We start from the raw sequence: 23,056 nt of genomic DNA, 5'->3' as shown, positions 1-23,056 counted from the left end.
GGGAGGTAATAAATTTTATTGGGCTGAGCCGTCGATGCATCCAGGGTATATTGGAGACTTTTCGGAACGTATATCCTGGAGATATCGAGGATGCTTGTCATGTCGACTTCACGGTTTCAGTTTCAATGGGATTAACATCTGAAGACAGAGATGTCCACTCCATGCGCTAAATCGTCTCTCTTTCCAGCTAGTTATTCGCCACTTGGGCACGGTTGGACGAACATTATCCATACAAAATGACGAAATCTGACCATGGCTGTAATGCATGACTTTGGCTTTGAAGTCAGTATTCACCAATTTTTTTAGGTTTTCAAGACTAAATAATTTGCAAGCATGCTCCTGGCAGTGCTGAATCTAAGGTGAGATGAGCAATGTAGGCAAGTCATTTTATCAATGAACTTTAGTACTTTTGTGTACTGGTCTAACAGCTCTCTTTGATAATGAGGGAGCTTAAATTCTGTCGTAAATAGAAAAAAACACTTTCATGTTATTACTCCATATCCATCAAATTTACACAGATGCAAATAGGATATGTCCAAAACGCCCACTTCGACCTAACTGGGCATTCAGTGTTTTAAAAAGAAAATCGTATACATGCAAATTACCTGCCATACACCAGTCATTTTTCAAAAGCGACTACATTCCAAATAACTATGGTTGTAAGGAAGTGCAAATGGTGATGCACTCTCAAAAACATTCAATAATATCATATCAACATTGACTGACTCCGATAAATCTCCTAAATATTTGTAATCGTGAATGAAAAAATGAAGATCCTCTATTTTTTTGAAGACTGAATTGGGACAAGCCGTTTGCTTCCCAACTTTAACTCCCCTCTTGGATTATGTTGGCTGATATCTCTCTCTCTCCCCAAGCCCGACCCCAACCATCGTCTACCTCACCCCTCCTGGTTTTGCTATTGAGACGACCCCTCCTGCCTGTTTATTTTTTAGTGATAGACTCCATGGTAACTACATCCTTAACTGTTTCAGTATCAATGTTATGTTTTGCGACAGCTACTGAATATAATGAAGCTAAGTCTAACAACATGGGCATTTAAAGAGTGCCCTTTGAAATAGTTCATCATTGCACACTAATTTGCATAAAGCCATGGTCTGTTCCAAATAAATCTATTGACTTGTTCATTACTGCACTAATCTCTCTTCTGTAAAGTCCTTTTCTCATGTTTCCTATCTCCCTACAACTGGAACTGCAGTAAAGCCAAAGTTACCAGATATTTCACACTTTCACATTTCAAGTACATAAAATGTAGAGATAAACATGAAAAAACAAACATTTTTCTACTTCCAACAATACTACAAATCTGTGTCATTGTTCTTAATAATAGAAATAATGTCAGTCACTGGAAGGTTTGGTCCTCAATCAGTTTTTTTTCTTACAGTCTGCCATTACTGAGATTGGCATTCCACAAAGACTGGATACTAATGTTTCACAAGAGTTGGTCTGGGGACACTTCATGTAGTATAGTAGTCGGATGTAAGATGTATGTGAGTTTAGTTTCACGCCGCACTCAGCAATATTCCAGCTATATGGCGGCAGTCTGTATATAATCGAGTCTGGACCAGTCAATCTTGTGTTCAACAACATGAGCATCGATCTGCACAATTGGGAACCGAGGACATGTCAACCAAGTCAGCAAGCCAGACCATCCGATCCCGTTAGTCGCCTTAGGACAAGCACAGTCGCCTTTTATGGCAAGCATGGGTTGCTGAAGGCCTATTCATTAAACATGTCTATTTATTAAACATGTCTGGCACAACCAGGCCTACAGGATTTAACTCTGAACTGCAAAATGTGGTACAGACCCTTTTATCTTGGTAAGAATTAAAAAATAAAGAACAGATGGACCCCTGACACTAAATGCTACACTGTGAAGCATTTTAATTCGGGACAAAACATTTCCTTTTTAAACATTAATCCTTGCAAAGACAAGGGTCTGTAAATGTGGTGCATTACCTGACTGGATAAGCTGAGTCCCAAATGAGTCAAATATTGCTTTGATTCGTAATTTCAAAACTATTCATAGAACAGCATTAAACGTCTGGGCATGCACAAAGTGATCGTAGAGCTGCAACTTGAGGAAGTATGGTAGCTACTATCACCATAGCTCTAGCAACCATTGTATAAGTGGGCTCTGGCAGTAGGATAAAAGGTACCCAATTCCCAGAGATCAAATAATGACACAACTCAAAATATATATTTAAGTTATATTGTTTCATAGAATCTAAAAAGATATACATTTTAACAAAGGAATATGTAATATTAGCACAAATGCATGTTTAAAATATCCAAAAGACTGGTTATAAAGATCTTCACCATACATCATCCTGTCTCACAGAGCATCACCTTTAATCATAAATAGCACCAATCAAAACTACTGATAATGATGTAAATACTGCACTCTTACATAAAAAAGGTTCCTGAAAATTCAAATATATATATTCACAGATGAAAACAGACAGTTAACAATACATGCTAACGATGCAACCTTGCATGCACATTGGATGCATAAAGAGATTTGGCCAAGGAGGCCTTGAGGGTATATATATTTAGGTAAGGGGGCCCTGAAAGTATATATTCATATAGGGTGTTCTGAGACTATAGACATTTGGGTAAGTGCTTTGAGGGTATGGGTGACTTAAGGGTATGGATGTTTGGGTAAGGATGTCTTGAGGGAAGAGATACTTGGCTAAAGTGGGTAAGGATATAAAAAGGTAGTGATGATTGGTTACAGATGCAAATGAGGGTATGAACGTTTGGATAAGGATGCTTTTGATATATTGTTGAAAACAACGATATAGACATGGATCACACTCATGGTTTAGTTGAAACAAGCACAGTACAAGGGAAGTGCAGTTGACTATGACAAGATTATGATCTTAGGCAGTAGGCTGGGAAAAGATCAGTTATGGTTGGAAAGATCTTGTTAGCAATCAAGGTTGCATCCTATGGCAAAGGGTATCAGGCTAACTGCCCCCTTGCAATCTGCTTCCCTGTGGAAAACTTGACAGAAGCGCTGAAAAACAAACCATTGAGTTTCCCATTTATGGATGATGACTGGTCACCTTTCCCCCACCTCCCAATAACACTACAATGATCAAAGGCAGGGTTAAGAGTGAAAAGACAATATTGAAAACAACACTAAAATAAGAGCATAAATATATTTCAAACAAAATATTCTTACAACAAAATGCTTTTCTCCGAAGCTCACAAGTGCTTGAACTGTTGGCAGGTATTCTTCCATGCATCCTACCTAGCTGGATGTGGCAAGAAGGGAACTCAATACTGGTGACAGAGCACTAATGGTCATATTAGCCTCTAAACACCAAACTACCTTGTCTGAACAATTTACAACAATCAAAAAGAGGCATATTGCTCAAACTGTATATCATGATACTGCCTAAAACAGGGCATGATCCCTACCTGTCTTCAGAAAAGATTTTTGGGAAACAGCCTTTCGCAATACTTACAGAGTTCAATGAAGCTATCATTATGTGTAGACAAACTAAATGGGTACACATCAGTTTGAAACAGCAAATGGAGATGGAGGCCCAGTCTAGGGTAGCTCTACTAGTATAATGGAGGAGGACGCCAAGAGCAACCTTATGCGAACATTTGAATAGTATGCAAGCAATTTATAATGAAAGTACTGGTCAACTTCGTGAACAAATAAAATGCTGCCCTACATTCCAAAAAATACTACCAGACATTTGTCATTACACCTTCAATTTTATTTCTTTTGTTTCCTTACTTTTTGTCAGTAGTATAAGTAATTAATACCCAACCACTGTCCTTTTGTACATTCCCTATTTGTTCTCAAAGGGTCATTATCTACTTAAGCTGTCTTTTCAAGGGCAATCCCAACTTAAGGTTGCACACCTTGCATTTTGTATTCTTTGGGATGCCCATGAGAGAGCTATGTCCTTGTCCAAATGTTTCAACATTTTCAAAATATGCATTGTTCCTATGTCTGTCTAAGAGCCACTTAATGTCCACATTTTCAGTGTAAAACACTTCAATATTCAAGCAAACTGAGCATGTGCATGTGAATACCTGCCAACCATATGCAGTGTTTTTCTTGTACAAGAAAGGGTTGTTGAAAGGATTCAACTGGCGCAAACGTGTCTGACAAAACTGATCTGCCTCTGAACCCTTCCTCGTCATCACTAGAGTTACATAGTGAGGACCCCTACTACTTGTGCAGTAGAAATCTGTGAAATACAAACAGGTGTTCATATCAAACAGAACCTCAGCAGGAACGTACAGACGCTTCGCACCAAAGCAGGAAGTTGCTGGCACTTTCCCTGTGGAAAACTTGACATAAGCGCTGAAAAACAAACCATTGAGTTTCCCATTTATGGGCGATGACTGGTCACCATTGTGGTCCTTTAAATAGGGTTTCATGACTCCATTGTGGTTGTAGAAGATGTCTCCGAAGTAGGGTGGTGGCTTGTTCCTGTAGAAGTGTTTCAGGTGGTGATATCTGGACTGACTCGAGCTGATGAACTCCTCGGCCATTTCCTGTAGTCTCTCAAGGTGTGCAACAGTCAGCCCTGTGGATTCAAAGAAAAGTGTTTGTAAACCATGAATGAGCGTGTTTAGTTTTACGCCACACCCTCCAAGCATAGTCGCCTTTTGTGGCAAGCATGGGTTGCTGAAGACCTCTTCTACCCCAGATCTTGACAGGTCTTGAAAACCATGATAAACTTCTCAACTGTTCAGTTCAAGATAACGTTTTGTGATTAAATATTTTCAGTAAAGAAAGTACATTACTGGGCCAAGTTCCAAAGTCAAAGGACTGAGTGAGTTTAGTTTTACCCTGCACTCAGCAGTATTCCAACTATTTGGCAGTGATCTGTAAATTGATTGCAGACAATGCAGTGATGTACAGAATGAGCATCGATCTGCGCAATTGGGAACCAATGAGATGTGTCAAAGCAAGTCAGCGAGTCTGACCTCCTGATCCTGTTAGTCACCTCTTACGACAAGCACAGTCACCTCTTCTGACAAGCATGGGTTGCTGGAGGCCTATTCTACCCCAGGCTTTCACAGGTCCAAAATCAAAGGAGAACAACAATTTATTTGACCTAGATTAAAAGTTTTTTCAGGAAGCAACAGCAACTGAGTGGGTTAAGATCACTAATCTGGGTTCTGGCAATTAGGTTTGAGATTGGGTTTTAATCAAAGTTGAAGCTCAACCCTAAAAAGTACCTGAAACTTATACTTTACTGAGAACTGTTTGATCGGCATTCTAGAAGTTAGTGACTTGGAAATGAAACATACAAATTTATTGATGACAACTTCTTATTTATTGCATGGAGTGACCTTTTGATGAAGGTTCTTGCATCGTTATCAAGATAAACGGGCTACTGCTTTTAGCTTGATAACGGGTGTAATAACAAACATCAAAACAACTCATGACACCAAATAAGCCATTTCGGAAAACAAATTTCCTAAGCACATCATCAGTAAGGACACTGTGAAAAACACTAGCAAGCAATAAACAAGATTACACTACAAGAAAATTGACAGCACTTCAGATAAAAACTCATTGCTCAAAACTCAGTGGCGGCCTGGGCATTATCATCCTATCAGCTTACTACCATCTAATCCAAAACTAATTCATCCAATATCTCAAGCTTCTCCAACTAACAAGTGACATTGTTTACATCTGTCTCTCTCAAGACTGTGCAACTGCACACCCTTAACACCATTCCACACAAAACCTATTAAACGATCAGTCAACCAATGAACTGTGAAAGTATACAGGTCAACATTTGCAATTTTCTTCCAAGTACATTCATTTCCAGTCAGTCTGAACATGCTGAAATAACAAAACATTTACATTCAAGAAATGTCATTACGATTGTTTTAACCTAAAACAAAAAAATAGAAAGCGACAATAACAATCTCACATGTAGTAAAGGCGAGGAAGTTGGAGACACCCTTGATACTGAATGTCCTCAATGATGCAGTTTCTGTGTCCAGTTCCAACATACGAGCTTCATACTTCTCAGACGCAAGAAGGGAGAAGGGGATGTCCAGTCGTCCATTCTGTGTGTGTCCCCGGATGAAGTAGACTTTCCCCGACTTGCAGAAGCGCAGCAGTAGAAGCATTTCCTTCTCCTCATGGTCAAAGTTTGGTGGAAACGATGGACTATCAGTTTTCACATTCTGTTGGTCCTTCTTTTTCTGAGCTTTGGCAATTTTTCTCCCTCCATTTCTAGCTTGTTTAGAGGATGCGTTACCACCAACTGTTGTGTTACTAATTTCACTAAAAGGTCTCTTTTTACCAGGATTAAGACTCTCAGCTTTGCATTGAACTGAAGCTTCAAAGACACTTATCTCACCATTTCCAACCTTTAACTTTTTGACAGGAGCTTGCAGAGTTTCATCAAACTCTTCAAAACCTAAAAAGGCATCCCCTTCAAAGTCAATGTCTAACTCGGTGAGATTGTCTCCTGTAGAATCAAGGACAAGGAAAGAAGATATATCTGCAACATTTTCACTGGAAACAGAACTGCCGCGGGCAACAGTCTCCTTAGGAGTAACGGCACCAGCTTCAGCAACATACTTTTTAGGGTCACCTGTGACATACCTGGTAGCATCACCTGTGACAACACCGTTACTGCTGGTTTCAGTAGTGGCAACACCATGTCTATTGATCTCGCCACATGTGATGCCAGATGTTGCCATGTTGGTACCATTCAATCCAGTGAGAGCAGTGCCCACATCATACCCAAGTGTCTCCGTGCCTGACTGGGTAACATTTCTGTTGACCTTATTAAGTGTGGTTGTCATGGGTAGTGAAGTGCATATGTTCATGCCCTCTCTGTCAGTATCGTCTGTGAACGAAGGTGACCCTGACAGCTCTGACAAGGAATCTGAACACACTATAGGGTATGATGATGTGTGTGGTTTGTTCATAGAATGAGAAACATTACTTGTAGTCATTTTTGTGCTTATGCTCTCTTGTGAGGTATATTTATCCGACTTGCCATGTTTCTGTTGATTGTTCACTGGGGTGGATCCCATAACAGCACTGATGATGTTAAGTGCATCTGTAAATGTTCTGTCAACTGTTCTGTCTAGCAAAGAACTTGTGTCTCCTTTTGGCAAAATGGTATTCTGCATGGTGCACATAGTGGCTGTTTTCAAGCCTGTACATGCAGTAGAAGGGGGCTCAAAAGCATTGCAAGCAGACTGGAGAAGGCTCTTGGCAAGTGTGGATGCATGTGTTGGTCTGGGAGTGCTTGTAGTGGTCACTTTATTGTTAAGAGGTCTGTTGTTTTCAGAATGATCAACAGATTTATGTTCCTGAGTTTGGGCCTCTGGATCCTCAACGGTCATTTTGTAATGGGTGTGCTCCATCCGCGTAGGGTGCATTTGGAAAGATTCCTGCAAGAAACAAAAAATGTTTTATAGAGACTGATTTATTTGGTATAATGGTTTATCATAGGTTATATAATCAGAATGGTCAAGGCTTGGGTGAATGAGCAACATTTTAAAATTATCATTGCTCATCAAAATCGCTGTCACACATTATATCCATGTGGGAACTGAATACCGGTCTTCAGAATGACAAGCAAATGTTTTAACCACAAGTATACCTCACTACCCCCGGAAACACTGGGTAACTGGAATGTAGCCTACACCTGCGGCAAACAAGGATAAGTTGAGCACCAACCTAACAAGCAACCCGTATTAGCATGTACGAGTGCTGCCCACTGGCGCTTACCATTGTGAGCAAAAAGCACCCAGGTTGTCTGATCAAGTGCAATGTGATTGGTTCAGCCCAAGTTAGCGTCTTATGAGCAAGGCGTGTACAGCTAGGCGCAAAATCAATTTCATTGTCATGCACTGTCCTACATATGCTATCCCCTTCACAAACAATATGGGTTTGCTCATTGCTGTGCATTGCCTATTTCTCCTTAACACATTCTGTGCGCCAGTATTATTTATCCTTCTTTGCCAGTAGAAATCCAGAGGAATCAAGACGTAACAAATTACTCTTCTCATACTGAGCTTAGTTACAAAGTAGCATCAAACCTTCATCACGAAAGCATCCAATAGATTATGATCACAGGTCCTTCTCTTCAGCACTAAAGTCTCCCACTCTGAATAATCTGGAAAAAACAATAAATGCAAAGGAATTCAAAATATAAAAATTGTTTCCCTATCCTGACTCATGCTTATCTCCTATTCTATCCAAAGTTTTAGGGGAACACTTGAAATCCCTTGAAGTTTTCTTCAAAAGAGGACGTAAAATCATACTCACCCACGAGTACCCTCCCTTTCCTCTGTTTTGGTGCCAATACTGGTCACATGACCATATTCATAACTTTCTCCTTCACTCACGTGGAAGGTTGTGTGGGCAGCTTAGAGTCCCTATAGGGCACTTTTCACATTTATTTTGAACTTTTATCCAAATTTTGCTGAACATGGTTTTTGGTCTGCATATTTAATTGTATGATGTAAAAATTTTGTGTGTAACTTACATAATTCATACATGTTTGTAACCTGTAATCATGGATCATACTTTGTTTACATTTTGATGAAAACTTTTTGAGTTTTAGATACCGCTTTTCAGTGTCCGACCCACACCGATTATGTCCATCTTGCACTACAGTCTGTGCTTCTAATGTCTGCTGTGATCTTTGTCAACATTTATCTTCTGAAAAAATTTATCAATATTTGTTTGCCATTCTTAGATGTGCAAGGGACAAGGTAAGATAGTATCCATCAGTCAAGTCGGGTAAGGCAAATGATTGCGCTAAGAACCATATGCTGACTACTACAACTGATGTTTATAATTCCTTTTTAGATGTTGGGCATATCTCAGGAGCATGACTGATTTGGTTACGGACGCTACACCAGCTAAGAAGACAGAAGACATCTACGTCAAGAGAATCATCTGTATCGCAGAGTAAGCAATCTAAATTGTCTTGATCACAGAAGACGACGTCACCATCATCTAATATGAAGGCTCATTCCTTCACGCAGGATATTGTGCCTCCAAGTGAAGCGGAAATGTTTTCAATGAACCTCGTATACTTCTGCCAGAAGTACGTATCACCAACAGATCACAATCTGCCATAGAGGCAAGGACTACTACTGCAACTGTTATGCAGCATAAATCACCGTATGATTTGCCATCGGAGCAGACATCTTCGCCAAAAGATGGCAGCTCTGCCAATACAGCGCACTTACATCGTAGGTCAGAAGAGGCATCAGTATTCTCAGAAGAATACTCCCCTTTACAAAGGTCTACACGTTCAGCGCAGGATCTTGATCCTGGACTCTTCATGGATCAGTTCACGCAATGCACGATGTCCTTAATGGATCGACGCTTCACGGAAGAGGGAGCTGCCACAAAGGTACCTTTGATACCTGCCATCGTGCATGAAGAACCATCTTATTCTCAAACCCAGCTGAATGTTGAAGACATGCACGAGCATTTGTTATCACCCCCATTGATAACCTAAGCGTCATGGAGTCTGGATACATTTACAACTGTAATTGTCGGCTCAACTGTAATTGTCCATGGAGGAGTTTCTACCAACTTTCAACATCAAAGAACAAAGTATTCTCTGCAGAAAATCTTGTCAACGACAACATTATGAATCATCTTCACCCTCTGATTTTGAAATGCACGCTTGCACAAAGGTACCCTTCACCAGAGGAGGACTTCTCACCAGAGGAGGACTTCTCAACAAAGGATCAACCTTCATGCAGATATAGGACGCCTTCACTGAATGTGCGCAAGGAATGCGGAATTGAAGATTCGTGCAGGAAAGATATTTTACAAAAGGAGATGAACGTAAGCAACTACAAGCTGAGAATGTACATTTGGAGGATTGATGCAAGTAATCAAAAGATTGCACAAAGGGAGGTTAATTACGATTATTATTATCTGTGCAGAGGGAGTCAGAGACACCCGTCGTCATGACTCTTCAGATTTAGGACTGAAGAAATGGAGATTACTTTTTCTGATGCAGAAGTAACTTCATGGATAGCTGATGGATTGGATTTAGAGACTCTGTCGAAGGAATCTAATGAAGACATTCACCTTTAGGATGATCAATGAATTTTTGATTCACTTTCTTCCTCCCATAGATCCTGTTTCTAAGGTTTCGGACAGTCTCAGCGGAGCTTTCAATAAAGTCAAGAAATATCAAAGTCAACATAAACCGTCCTTCAATGCAAAAAGATTTCGTTTACATCACATGGAACCCTTCAAGAAGGCTCCAGACACTGAAGACAATAAACTTATTAACGACACACATGTTAAGTCTTACAGTCGATGACAAGAAACTAGCTCAACTAGACACCACTACTCGTCATACCTTTTATGGTCTAGCCAGATCTAGAGCTATTAATGAAGCATTGATATATGGATTCAAGAGTTCAAGTTCAGAAGAGGACAAGATGATTTTGTCAGCCATTCTGACAGACAAGAAATCAACAATATATATCGGAGCACCTTGCATCCACATCAGCAGTATTAACTCTGTTGAGAAGCAAGGACCTTTATCATCTCGCAAATGGAGGGAGAGATTCACCAAACCTATTACCTTCTACTTAGAGTCCCTTGGTCTGCGCCTATTGTCTTCAGTGGAGGAATTGGGGCAGTTGCTAGATCAGTCACGCATGAATCAGAGTTGATGATTGAATCTATCGATACTTTGGCAACTCGTCAGACTTCGCATCATTATTCCAGCAAATCGAAGTTATCAGGAATCCAAAGGGCTAGAGAGAAGAAATATTCCTACAACAGAGGTGGTCATGGCTCTTTTTGTCTTTCGAGAGACAGAACTACCTCCAGTGGCATCCTCAATATCTCCAGGGTATACGTTCTGATAAATCTCCACTATACCCTGGATGCATCTACAGCTCGGTGAATTTATTACCTCCCTTAGTTGGCTTTTTAACCAATCAGGTGCCTATGCTGGGAAGTTGAGCGCTGCAGTCATAACACACTGTTGGTTTTTAAATCATCTAACCGATGAAAGTTGGCAACACAAGCCATGCAGAGGTTCTTTGAAAGAGGTAGTAGTTCTTGCATGTAGGTTTTCACAGCTTTTGGACCTTTCAATTTGTCTGTATGATTTCCCCTAAATCTGAGTCACACTGCGAACAAACCTTCACAGCTGTGACCGCTATCTTTGTTGATACTAGCAAGTTACCTTAGCTGATCGGCTACTGTGAGTTTGTGGGGCCAGCCACTTGGAATTTCCTTTGAACTTTTGACACAAAAAACAATATTTTTACTTGCCCTAGCCACAGCAGTTCAGAAAGTCACGCAGTGGATTTTGCGTGAACTCGGTTTGACTCTCAAATCGTGACATGGTACACCTGTGATTACGTTGGGATATCATTGCTAAGAATCAGTTGCAAGGACAACCTGATAGACAATTTCACATCCCTGTACAGCGCTCGGACCACACAATATGCAGGATTTATGTGTGACATAGTGTCCGGTTACAGCTATCATGATTAACATCAAACACAGACACAGACAAGTAGGCGGAAATATGGAGGAAAGGGAGGGTACTCGTGGGTGAGAATGATTTTACATACTTTTGAAGAAGGGAACTTCAAGGGATTTCAAGTGTTTCACTTAAATGTCGAAGAGAAGAGGGAGACAAGCAAATAAGCATGAGTCAGGATAAGTATAAGATACCAATTTTATTCAGAAAATTATTAAGATCTAAATATTTTACATATCTAAATACTTACCTTACCATAGGTCTTATGCATAATACCTCAAGCTTTGCTTAAAAGAGACCAGACAGTCGTTGATTCTCCATTCCCATCGATGGCTATCTCATGTATCGACAAATGTGTAGGCACGGAAGTGACATGATCTCCACACCTCCGCATGCGCATACCATTCAAAAATCACTTTTACTGGAACTTGTCCAAAGGGCCCAGAGAAGGGAGGAACATCCAATGTTGAGAAGGATTTACTGGTAAGGTAAGTATTTGAATATTCAAAATATTTAGATTTTAATAAATTTCTGACTTACCTTACAATAGGTCTTATGCACATGGCTTTGACAGGATGATGGTCGTGTTGGACTCCAGAGGACCATCCAAACCAAGCAGACCACATGCTATGGGGGATCCTGGAAACTTACTCAAGGTATGATTACACAATGCCATTAAGAAAGTGGTCAAATGCAACATGTCATATTTGGGATTTCACTTTCTTAGTAAAGTACAAATTTGAGTATTGTTTTGGTTCAGTCCCATCTGGGACTCGAACCCGCACCCTCAGAGTCAGGCATCTAATCGCCAGCACAGTCATCCGCCTAGCCTGCTCTTAAGCAGTTGCTGGCAAAGACTTCCAGAAACAGCTCTCCATAATAGCTGGAACAGTGCAATTTCCTTGATGCACCATAGTAGAGGCCAACACACTGATTTCATGAGGGTTGTTAGCAGAAGGTTAAGGAAGGTCCTTGGCATCCAAGGCAGCCAGGATGGTCGAGCGCAATTGTGTTCCTGCTCACCTCACCCTTGGTGAACAGAACTTGACTTTCTGGTCCTCCAACTTGAAAACCTTAAGCATAGCAATTAGATCTGGCACTTCGGAAATCTGCTTATCGCACTTGACTGCTAATACCGTGTTCAATGCTAACAAGTAGGTCCCTATGAAGTCGCCTGGTTCTCTGAAGAAAAAGGAGAAACTCTGTAATAATTTGCAGAGATACTGCGAGCGGATCCTTTGATTCTCAGCACAAAACCTCTCTAAGACTCCAAGGAAGTCCATTTGCTAAAGGGACCTAGTCGAGACCTGGTAAGCGCGAGTTTTAACCTTAGCTACACGTGAAGAAAAGCTTTTAGGCTCCATAGCTTTCTGCAGATGACCGCACTTTGCAGATGAAATCGCAGTGTGTCTGGGTGTAGTGAAGATGACGGAGGTGGTGAGGCCACTCTGGTAACTGTACCGGGTTTCCGTCAGCGAGGTGGCGCAGGTCTTGGAACCACATTCTGGCTGGCCAACAAGGCCCAACCAAAAGCAGACATATCGTTCCTGCCTGCATGATCTCGGCTATGATTGCCTGTAATAGGGCTTGCGGCGGAAAGGCGAAAGCATCAAGCCCCTACCAAGACAGGGACATGGCATCAACTGCCCATGCCTCGGGATCTGGAATGGGAGACACGTACAGTGGAAGTTGATGATTGAAGGTCATCAGGTTGATCAGGGGACAGCCGAGATTGAACCAAAGTAGATGAAAGGCTTCTGGATGGAGCATCCACTCTGTCAGCAATGGTAAGCTGGGTCTTGACAGAGCATCTGCGAGAATTTTTCTGCATCCCAGAATGTCGAGCATTTGCCAAGATGCCGTTGTCCAGAAGGCTGACTAACAAAAACATCTGTTCTCATAACTGTTTCACCCTGGTTGTCCCTTGGTTGCAAATGATCCATATGACTGTGGAACTGTCCGATGCTATGAGAAGTCAGGGTATTCCTTGGCAGGGGTGTCCAATGAAGCGCCACCAGAATAACCGCACATAACTCCAAATTGCTTATGTGCCATCCTAGTTAAGTGTTGGACCACAGCCCTGAGGTGGTCTGATCATTGAGATGAGCACCCCATCCCTGAAGCGATGCATGGTTGTGGATGACGTCTGTCAACGAGACTTAAACGCAGACGTTTGACTGGACAGTCCACCAGTGGAGGTAAGGATAAAGATGCTGTGGCAGAAGAAATCTGACACACAGATCGCCCACTTGGATGTAGGGCAGAAGGTATTATTGTAGTGGCCATAAAATGAAGCGACCCCTGAGCGTCAAGTCCTGGGCTGAGGAGAGCAGACCTGAGAGGGACTGCTACTCTGAGAGTAAGAGGTTGGGACAGACCTTGACTTGCAAACTGCAGTCATCTATGTAGGGGCAGCTAGCAAAGAATGTTGTTCTGGTGGAAACGCACATGACTGGGGTGTAGACGTCAGCGGAGGAGGCACTACAATCGGAAATCTCTAACCAGTCCTGAGATTGTTGGTCACAAATGAGTCTTCTAATATTGTCAAACTGGGCCAGAAGACCCAGTTGTGATGGTTAACATCTTCACCATCCGGGGTACGCACTTGCCCTCACCCCAGCCAGGCGTCGAGGCAGGCTCCAGGGATCAGTTCTTCTGTCGATCCTCCAACAACCATGGCCTCTGCCGAAGGCGCTACAGATGGATTCCCTCCACAGGACATAGCTGCGCTTACCTCTACCCCTCGCTGCTGATTTGCCATGAAAGGCAGAACCTATAGGCTCAAAGGTGGACAATACCTCACTGTTCATAAGCGTGCTGACGATAGACCTCAGGGATCTTCTCACTGAATAGAAAACATGATGTGAAAGGAGCTCTCAGTAGCTGCCACTTAAACTCTTCCTGCCAAGAACAGGAGTCCAGAAAGCCTACGCAGTGCACACTTGTCATGGCTAATGCAGCACATAGATGAGCCAAAAGATTATGGAGGACCTTCCCTTGCCACTGGAAGAGGGTAGACAGGTGGTCAATCCTAGACAAGTTGTCGTCCCACACAGCTGCGGAGGTAGCTGACGCTAACGCTGAAATTGACTTCAGCATTCTTTTCAACTCAGTATCAATGGCAAGCATCTTAGTACTCAATAGGACGACTGGGGCAAACTTGACAAATGCTTTAAAGACTCGTCATGACTCATCATAACTCCTTATTATAATCGGGAGAAATATCCAAACGCTGAGTAGACACAGTTGGAGTTGAATGTTGAGGCACAGACGGTGGCTGAGTATCCTTCACAGCACTGTAAAAAGTATCCTGGGAACAAAAGCGACAATGGCGAGGTGAATGTCAAGGCAATCTGAAAAAAAAACCTGCAGGAAGACTACTAGCAAACCAAAAAAACACATCCAAACTCAAGCACACTAGAAGTAAAAGAGATCTTTGAATGGTCCATGAAGTAAACTTAAACATTAAAAAAAAAATTTACAAAGCGTAACTCGGTGGTCCCCGTTGATTCATTTAGTGTCAATGCCATGTGAATGAGACAAACAGGCAAAGTCAGAATGGTCAGTATCTTTTGAAAGAATGGTCTCTACATGTTCTTCATGCCATTAGCACAGGGAATTTGTAACTCTCCTTGTGAAAAGTAAACATGTGCAACAGCAAATTTAACAAAAACGACTTGGTCACTGAATGCATTCTTTAGACCAATCATGTTTCGATAAAAGGGTTGGCCAATCTGTGGACGTTACGGTTTGATCTTGAAATATACATACAGACAATGTCTGCTACCACAATTGAAAACTATTTTCAAAATATCACCCATAGTCAATGACTTGGTACAATATATACCCGTGGAAAATGGATTGGCCAACAGGGCAGGCTTTTCAATAAAGTTGTAAGCCAGCCATGTATCTAGCAAGCATACACTGGTAAGACCTATGGTAAGGTAAGTTAAAAATTTACATTTTCACACCAGACCCAAAGGCTGTGTAGCAGCAGTGTGCTGATGTGTGGGTATTTACTCAGGTGAATACAGCAGTAATAAAGTAAAGGAGTTTATTTCCTTTCCAAAAGCCAAATGCCACTGAAGCACAAAGCATAGTGAGCAAACACGAGGTTAGGTAACTCCTTGCACCCAATTTAAGTTCTCTGTTATCCCCAAACGTCTTTGTAGATTTCTCACTCATTTTCTGGATAAAGTGTATTGCCACACATCTTGGGAAGTTTCTAAATATCATAACTGAAAATGAGTGAGTGAGTTTAGTTTTACGCTGCACTCGGTAATATTCAAGCTATCTGGCGGTGGTCTGTAAATAATCAAGTCTGGACCAGACAATCCAGAGGTCAACAACAATCTGCGCAATTGGAACTAATGACGTGTCAAAGTCACCGAACCAGATCACCCGATCCTGTTAGTCGTCTCTTACGAAAAGCATAGTCACCTTTTATGGCAAGCATGGGTTGCTGAAGGCTTATTCTACCCCAGGACCTTCATGGGTCAACTGAAAATGATGAGACAGAATATACTATCAACATTATTTTCTACAGTGATACGTACTGCTTTCAAATCAACTGACAGGAAGTTTATTACTATTTCAAAACTTCTGACCACCCAGAACCAAGCAATTTCCTAGCATAATCACATAGAACAAGGCATCTTAAATGTTTGAGACACTAAAAAATATCAGCATTTCCACTCACCTTTAGCATGCGTCACTTTCAAAGTTTGCCGACCACTAACTGAAACGAAAAAGGCGTCTTTGTTGTTCCTGACCTTCCCAAGGCCATACACCTCAACCTTCACCCCCTTGTTCCCGAACAACATGAAGATGTGAGTGCCGGGCTTGTCCAGCCACAAGATCTTGGTTAGACAATTATCATCATACACTGCCACACAGATGGTAGCCAACTCAAGCTTGTCTTGTTTCCATGTCACTAGCAGGGACTGTAGGGAGGCCTTCATCTGTTTCAGCTGAGTTGTGATGGTCTGACTGACGCCATTGGAGCTGGTGGGCCTCTTGTAGGGCTCTTCCAGCCTTTGCTGAAACACATACAATGGGAACAACTGATAATGTCTTAAATTCATAAATACCATGTAAAAAGGTAGAGGACACTGGACTTACAAGACTGATAAAATGCAAATGAAGCCAAGAAGGAAACAGATGAAGAAAAATGAAGGAAAAGCATGACAGTTTATTCCATTTCTTTGGAAATGTTTCATCTGTATGGATGTATATTACGTTTTCTCATATATATTGGCTTTGGCTTGTGGTATGCTTGCAAAATGAAATATCCCATACTTTTTTAATGGTGCATACAAATCAACAAAAATTGAGCCAAGAACATTCTTAAGCAGAGGCAATCTAGACTTTGCGCAATAGCTTGACTACAATTTCTTATATTCTGGACAAAACAACTGGAATGGATCTGCTGAAGGTTTGGTTTGGTTGTCTAATGCAGGATTCAGCAATATTCCAGCTAAATAACCACGGTCTGTAAATAATTAAGTCTTGACCTGCATGATCATCATTATACACAGTTGGGATATAACAACATGTCAACCGAGTCAGTGAGTCAGACCATCCAATGCAGTTAGTCACCTTTCATGACAAACATGGGTTGAACAACGGATCTATGGATATACAACTTCATGATCATTAATATGAGCAATGTTTCAGTGTAGCTACTAATACCAATATCAAGAATTGGTTGATTAATTCTAACCCTGATCTTTACAGGTCGCACCTGTTTTAAGTGAGTGAGTGAGTGATTAGAAGTTTACACCGCACTCGGCAATCTTCCAGCTATATGGCAGTGGTCTGTAAATAATCGAATCTGGATCAGACAATCCAGTGATCAACAACATGAGGATCGATCTGCACAATTGAAACCAATGACGTGTCAACCAAGTCAGCAAGTCTAACCACCCGACCCGGTTAGTCGCCTCTTATGACAAGCATAGTTGCCTTTTATGGCAGGCATGGGTTGCTGAAGGATCCGTCCGTTTTAAGACTGATCATGAGTCAACCAAGTCATTACTGTTAGTCACATTTTACGACAAGCATGGCTTTCTGAAGACCAATTGTATCGCTAGTCTTTACAAATTACAGGTCACATCTGTTGTAAGACTGATCATTGCTTGTGTGCAAAACTGTAAATTATGAAATTAATGTGTCACAAATTTAATGCAATTGCAAGGATCTAAAATGCATTACGACATTAATGAGAGCTCATGAATCTGTGTTCATAAAATGTGCCACCCTGAATTTTTTATGCATATTTTCTTTTCACACCTGTTATTTACCAAATATCCTGAACTGAGCTTGTAAAACCATAAGTGGAAAAGATATGATATTTTAATCATGCTGCCATGTTTGATCATCTGACTGTTTGTTAGTCAGTTTGACTGACTTGTCTTATAACATTTATAAAAGCAATCTGATTTCAAAGGCGAGCAAAATGATCCTGAATGGTTGGAATGTTGTGCTTGAGTGACTTAATAAACGACCAGAGATTGTAACTAGAAATAATAAAATGTGACTTGAGATACCTGTAACGAAGAAGGGAAATGGTATTGAATACTGTGTAGTACCAAACTTCCACTATTGTTACATAATTTGCCAATGAATATGTTCAATGGATATCAGTCTTTTATAGAGATCTCAAAAATAGACATTGTCAGACTGAAATGCACATTTGTCTCATTAATTTCATGATTTACTATATTTAGATACCAACCGTTTTCTTTTCGTGCCTGCGACGCATTGGCCCCTGAGGTCTTGGCGGCAAGAGAGGAACTGGATACTGCACTGAAACGGGACGTTGAACTGGAGGTGGATGAGGAACCAGGAACTGTTGCTGGGGAACTATTCCTTTAGGATACAGTTGATCAGATACAGATAGATCACACCAGGATGCGGACCAATCTTCTGCAAACTGGATATTGCACGGGGGAACAGTCCGTTCCAAGCCCTCAAAATACGCCAGTGGGTCAGTGTTCCATGTCAAGGACACGTCCTCAGTAAAGTCCCAGTTGCTTTGTGGTGTCACTTGTCTAAAACCGTTCCAATACTGCAGGTGCAAATGAAGAACATGACAAAGGAACAAGGTTTAGGAAAGGCAGTGGCCATGGGCCATTTTGCACATCAAAATAAAATGTGACCCATTCAAATTTTGAAGTTTACTTTTGATAAAAGGGCAGTGGCCCATTCTAAATTCAGAAAATGGCTAATAATCCTGAAAATGGCCCAACGTCAAAGTTCGCTGACCCAATCCCTGGAGGAAAATTGAAAGCTGAAAGAAATTAGTTAATAATCCTGTTTGTGGCAAAGTGAAAAGAACCTGACTGTGCCAAGCCATAGTTGTGTCAGTGCACACAGGTCATGGCATCAGAAGGCTTCAAATTCATATTTATGAAACAAGCTGCTTTGCATTTTATTGACAACAAGAAGAGACAGGCATCAATATCCCCACCTCCAATTTCAGTCTAAGTCACACATGTTGCCATGGAAACATGAAAAGTATTTTTATTTATTAAGAATACCCAAACTACCAAAGACACTAATACATCACTAAATCTATCTATGTGCCGAGTTTGGTGAAGAAATATTGAATGGTTTTGAAGTTCTGCTCTTGAAAAGACAAATGTGCACGGACGGACGGACGGACGGACAGGGTGCATTTTATACCTTACTGCATATTATGTGAAACTAAATAGCTTGCAGATTTATTAAAAACTTGAAAACAAAAACATTCAGATTACTGAATTATTACAAAAACAATAGACTTTGTATTCAACATTACAAAAATATTTGTTATGATCAAACCTGATCATACAAAAGTGTTACAGACAAAAATATATGATTTGTGCATGGAATTGTCTGGCAGTCTGAACATTATTTTCTTAAACCTTATGCTTCATACTCAGGTATCTGAACAGGAGGAAACCATGAACAATTATTGTGATTGAGCTTAATCATCCTCTTGAAATAATGGTAGTCAATAAAACATTGTAAAGGTTTAACATATTTCCCGCTTGTTTACACAATGTCATTTAGAAAGTGGTTAAATGTAACACATTATATTTGGTATTTCACTTTCTTAGTCAAGTTCTAGTACTTTGTTGGGCTGAGTCCCATCCAGGATTTGAATCCAAACTCCGAGTCAGTTACCCAATTGCTAGGACATACTGTCAAGAAAGTGTAATCCCAAATATGACATATGTTACATATTTCCCCATTATCCTGACAACTAGTTCTCATTAGGAGTGCAACACCACATGAAACATATGATGGATTCTAATCAGTTGCTCCACAGTAGTACCGTAACAATAGAAATGTGAAATGCCAACAGTAACGTCAGTGACATGAATAACACTAGTACTCAACACTATCAGCAGTTACAATGATTTAGGAATTTCTAGTTCAGATTAGATATAATTTCTTTTGGTTTGTGCAAAAACAGGACAGAAAATAAAGACTTTGACATTGTCAGCAATAAATTGTTCATTTCAATTACATTGTTTTAATAAAATGTATAATACATTATCAAGCTGGTTTAGTAACTATCAAAAATACCACCGCAAGAGTTTACAATTGAAATATGATCACAACATACAAAATAGCCCCAATTGTCACCTTCTATACAAATGTTGAGATTGCAATGAAAGCATAGGCCAGTCATATCTTCAAAGTCAGTTTACATCTTGCTCGTACCTCACTAGGCACACAAGTGCATTACAAGAATTATCCCGTACTCACCCTTCCTGAACGCCAGGAGTTATCTCCCATGTGAGCGTGTCCCCTATTGTGTGTGTACATTGGATATGGCTGTCTAAACCTGTGGCGAAAGAGCCACGGTGGCGCTTGTCTGGGAGAAGCTGCAAACCTCTTCATGGCATTGTGGTGAACCATGTTGAACTGGTTGGTGATGTAGGCCATGGCGGAGATGTTGCACCAGTTTGAGGGAGAATCGTGAAGGGTCCTGAAAGTACACATTAAAGTCACAATAGCCACCATCAGTGAGTAGTACAGTTTTATGCCCCTCTTAGCTACAGTCCAGCAATATCATAGTGACAGACACCAGAAATGTTCTACACACAGTGTACTCATGTGGGAATCGAACCTGTGTCTTCGGCGTCACGAGTGAATGCATTAACCACAAAGATATCCCATCTACTCTCATCAGGGAAAAAGTTGGTGACAAAGGACTACCATCACTCGTCTGCTAAGAGTAAATTTGCAGTTAAAGATGCGCAAGTTTGGTTTTCCGCCACTTTTAGCAATATTCCAGAAAAATATCAATGTTTAGTTATACTCTGCTCTCAGCAATATTCCAGCTATGTGGAAGCAGTCTGTGTAATGGGATCTGGACCAGACAATCCAGTGATCAATAGCATGAGCATTGATCTGCACAAATGGGAACCACTGACACATGTCACCCATGTCAGTGACCCTGACCAACCGAGGTTAGTCGCCTCCTACGACAGTCATAGTTGCCTTTTTGTGCCAAGCAGGGGCTGCTGAAGACCTGTCCTACCCTGGATCTTCAGAGGTCCGAGATGTGATTAAGACAGGTTCAATACTCAGGCATTTAAACATTAATGCTGATGGCATGTTGTTTTATGGTAATGGTCCACATTATCAGCTTCTACCTTGCACATCCTCTTAGAAAATATAACCTAAACAGGAAGTGAGGTAAAGCCAGTATACGTCTTTATATATGTATTCAGTATGCTCTGTAAATGGAATATGTTAAATCTGTTCAGTGACAGTGTGAGTGAGTATGTGATTCAATTGGGTTTGTTATTGTTTTAAACAATATTCCAGTTATTTTATGGCATGTCAGCTAATGGGGGAGAAAAGCATATCTAAATCCAGCCTTTTAAGACAATTTAATAATTTTGATAGAAAGAAACAGGTACTTTTAAATTGAAAAGGAGCCCCTGTGAGAAGCTAGAACCTGAGGAAATTGACTTGTTTCATGCAGAGTTTCAAGCATTGCAGAAACGGCTGTGCTGCAGGGTTCAGACAATCATGGTTCAGGTACAGAGTGAGAGACTAATCTAAATCTAAACCACTTTTGTGAAAACCATGCTTACAGTGTTGACAAACACAAAAACAATTTATGAAAAAAAACAGAATTCAAAACAAAATGTCTCCACGATTTGACAGCTTACTGCACCTCTTGAAAGTGTCACCATTCAAAAGTTATCCTACAAAAATAAATACGGTCTAGAACCCTTATAATCACCTAGGTGTTTTAAAGTTTAGTAACACTATAAACAATAACTCATGCAGATCTACACCACACGTACCCGTATACGTACCCGTGTTAAAGGCAGCACTCTGCTGGTGCACTGGACATCGCCATGAACCTCTGATCTTGTCCTCGAGTTTGTTGTGCACGGAATGCACGTGCGTGTGACAGCGCCACCTGAGTTGGCTAAAACAGAGTTGCCTATCTTGGTTCATTAAAACAAGGTGGACGAAACTGAATTATTGTCAACGAGATTGTGACATTCATATCGCCATGTATCGTCTATAAAAATAGTTTTACGTAATCTTTAGCCTAAACAAGCAGTGGCCAGAGGGCAAAAAATACAGCGAGTGAGTTTGGGGATTCTTCAAAGGCATTTAGAGGTTGATGTGGTAATACAAGACAAATCTTATGGATAAGAACTTCTTGATATATTTTTCGCAACATCTCTGGGCTAGTTCTTGCCTCGTCGTGTGATGGATGAAGGGGCAAGAACTAGCCCAGAAACTTTGCGAAAAATAAATCTCAAAGTTGTTATCCGTAAGATTTGCCTTGCATGAGCGAATTTTGTTTCACGCAGCTTTCGACAATATTTCACCAATATCACAGGGGGTACACCGGAAATGCCGTAACCTCTGGGTACCTTCTGCGCCCACCATAATAAACGATTGTGTGCATGTTATTTTTTATTGGCACTATTTCTTATTGGTAGCCTAGTGGTTAAAGCCTACAATGTATGAAGCCTATCTCTGGTGTCGTCCGCCGTGATATTGCTGGATGATTGCTAACATGGGCGAAAAGCCTTATTCACTCACTCACTTTGAACAGGACATGTCTAGTATGGTTTACCTTCATTGATACAAGCACTTTCCATGCTCAGGCATAATGATTGATGCCGCATAAAATATAACTGACATCGTATCTGATATTATGATATCATAATACTTGCTGCTCTACTCTGGGGATGATGTAAATTTGTCGTGAAGCATTTGAACCGTTTGAGCAGTGAGTGTAAAGACGTGAAACCTATAGAAGCAGCAGTAAAATATCTCTATCTGCTCGGCGTACAGTACTGAGTGTTTTGTTTCAAACGCCACGGTCATAGTGTCTTACATGTATTTCAAACTCATAAAAATTATTTGGAATGAAATATTTGTTTACGGATGAGTGTCATTCTCAGGATTAATTTTGAGTAATAAAGCTGAATGTATTTTTACGGGAATTTTATCTTCATGTTAAGTCAACGGGGAATTTTCGTAGTCATGATTCACGACCTTCTACTGATTCAAAA

The 23,056-nt window shown here is 40.8% G+C and overlaps 1 protein-coding gene across 2 annotated transcripts; it reads right to left on the bottom strand.

Annotated features, from left to right (window-relative positions):
* Positions 1–2,220: 2,220 nt before the first annotated feature.
* LOC137286582 (uncharacterized) lies at positions 2,221–21,958 on the bottom strand. 2 transcript variants are annotated; one of them, XM_067818525.1, is made up of 7 exons: positions 21,836–21,958; positions 20,268–20,490; positions 18,247–18,579; positions 16,210–16,549; positions 8,071–8,147; positions 5,937–7,419; positions 2,221–4,574 (listed from the first exon to the last, which is right to left on the bottom strand). In XM_067818525.1, the coding sequence occupies exons 2-7, from the start codon at positions 20,445–20,447 to the stop codon at positions 3,853–3,855; spliced, it is 3,135 nt and encodes a 1,044-aa protein (XP_067674626.1). In that variant the 5' UTR covers positions 20,448–20,490; positions 21,836–21,958; the 3' UTR covers positions 2,221–3,852. The 2 variants fall into 2 exon arrangements, with proteins under 2 accessions (XP_067674626.1, XP_067674627.1); XM_067818526.1 differs by having other exon boundaries at positions 21,824–21,931.
* Positions 21,959–23,056: the final 1,098 nt, after the last annotated feature.

This window comes from Haliotis asinina, chromosome 6 (assembly GCF_037392515.1).
Source record: "Haliotis asinina isolate JCU_RB_2024 chromosome 6, JCU_Hal_asi_v2, whole genome shotgun sequence".
In the NCBI taxonomy this organism is placed as follows: domain Eukaryota; kingdom Metazoa; phylum Mollusca; class Gastropoda; order Lepetellida; family Haliotidae; genus Haliotis; species Haliotis asinina.
The sequence above is the reverse complement of the archived record's forward strand: the minus strand, read 5'-3'. Positions and strand labels throughout refer to the sequence as shown.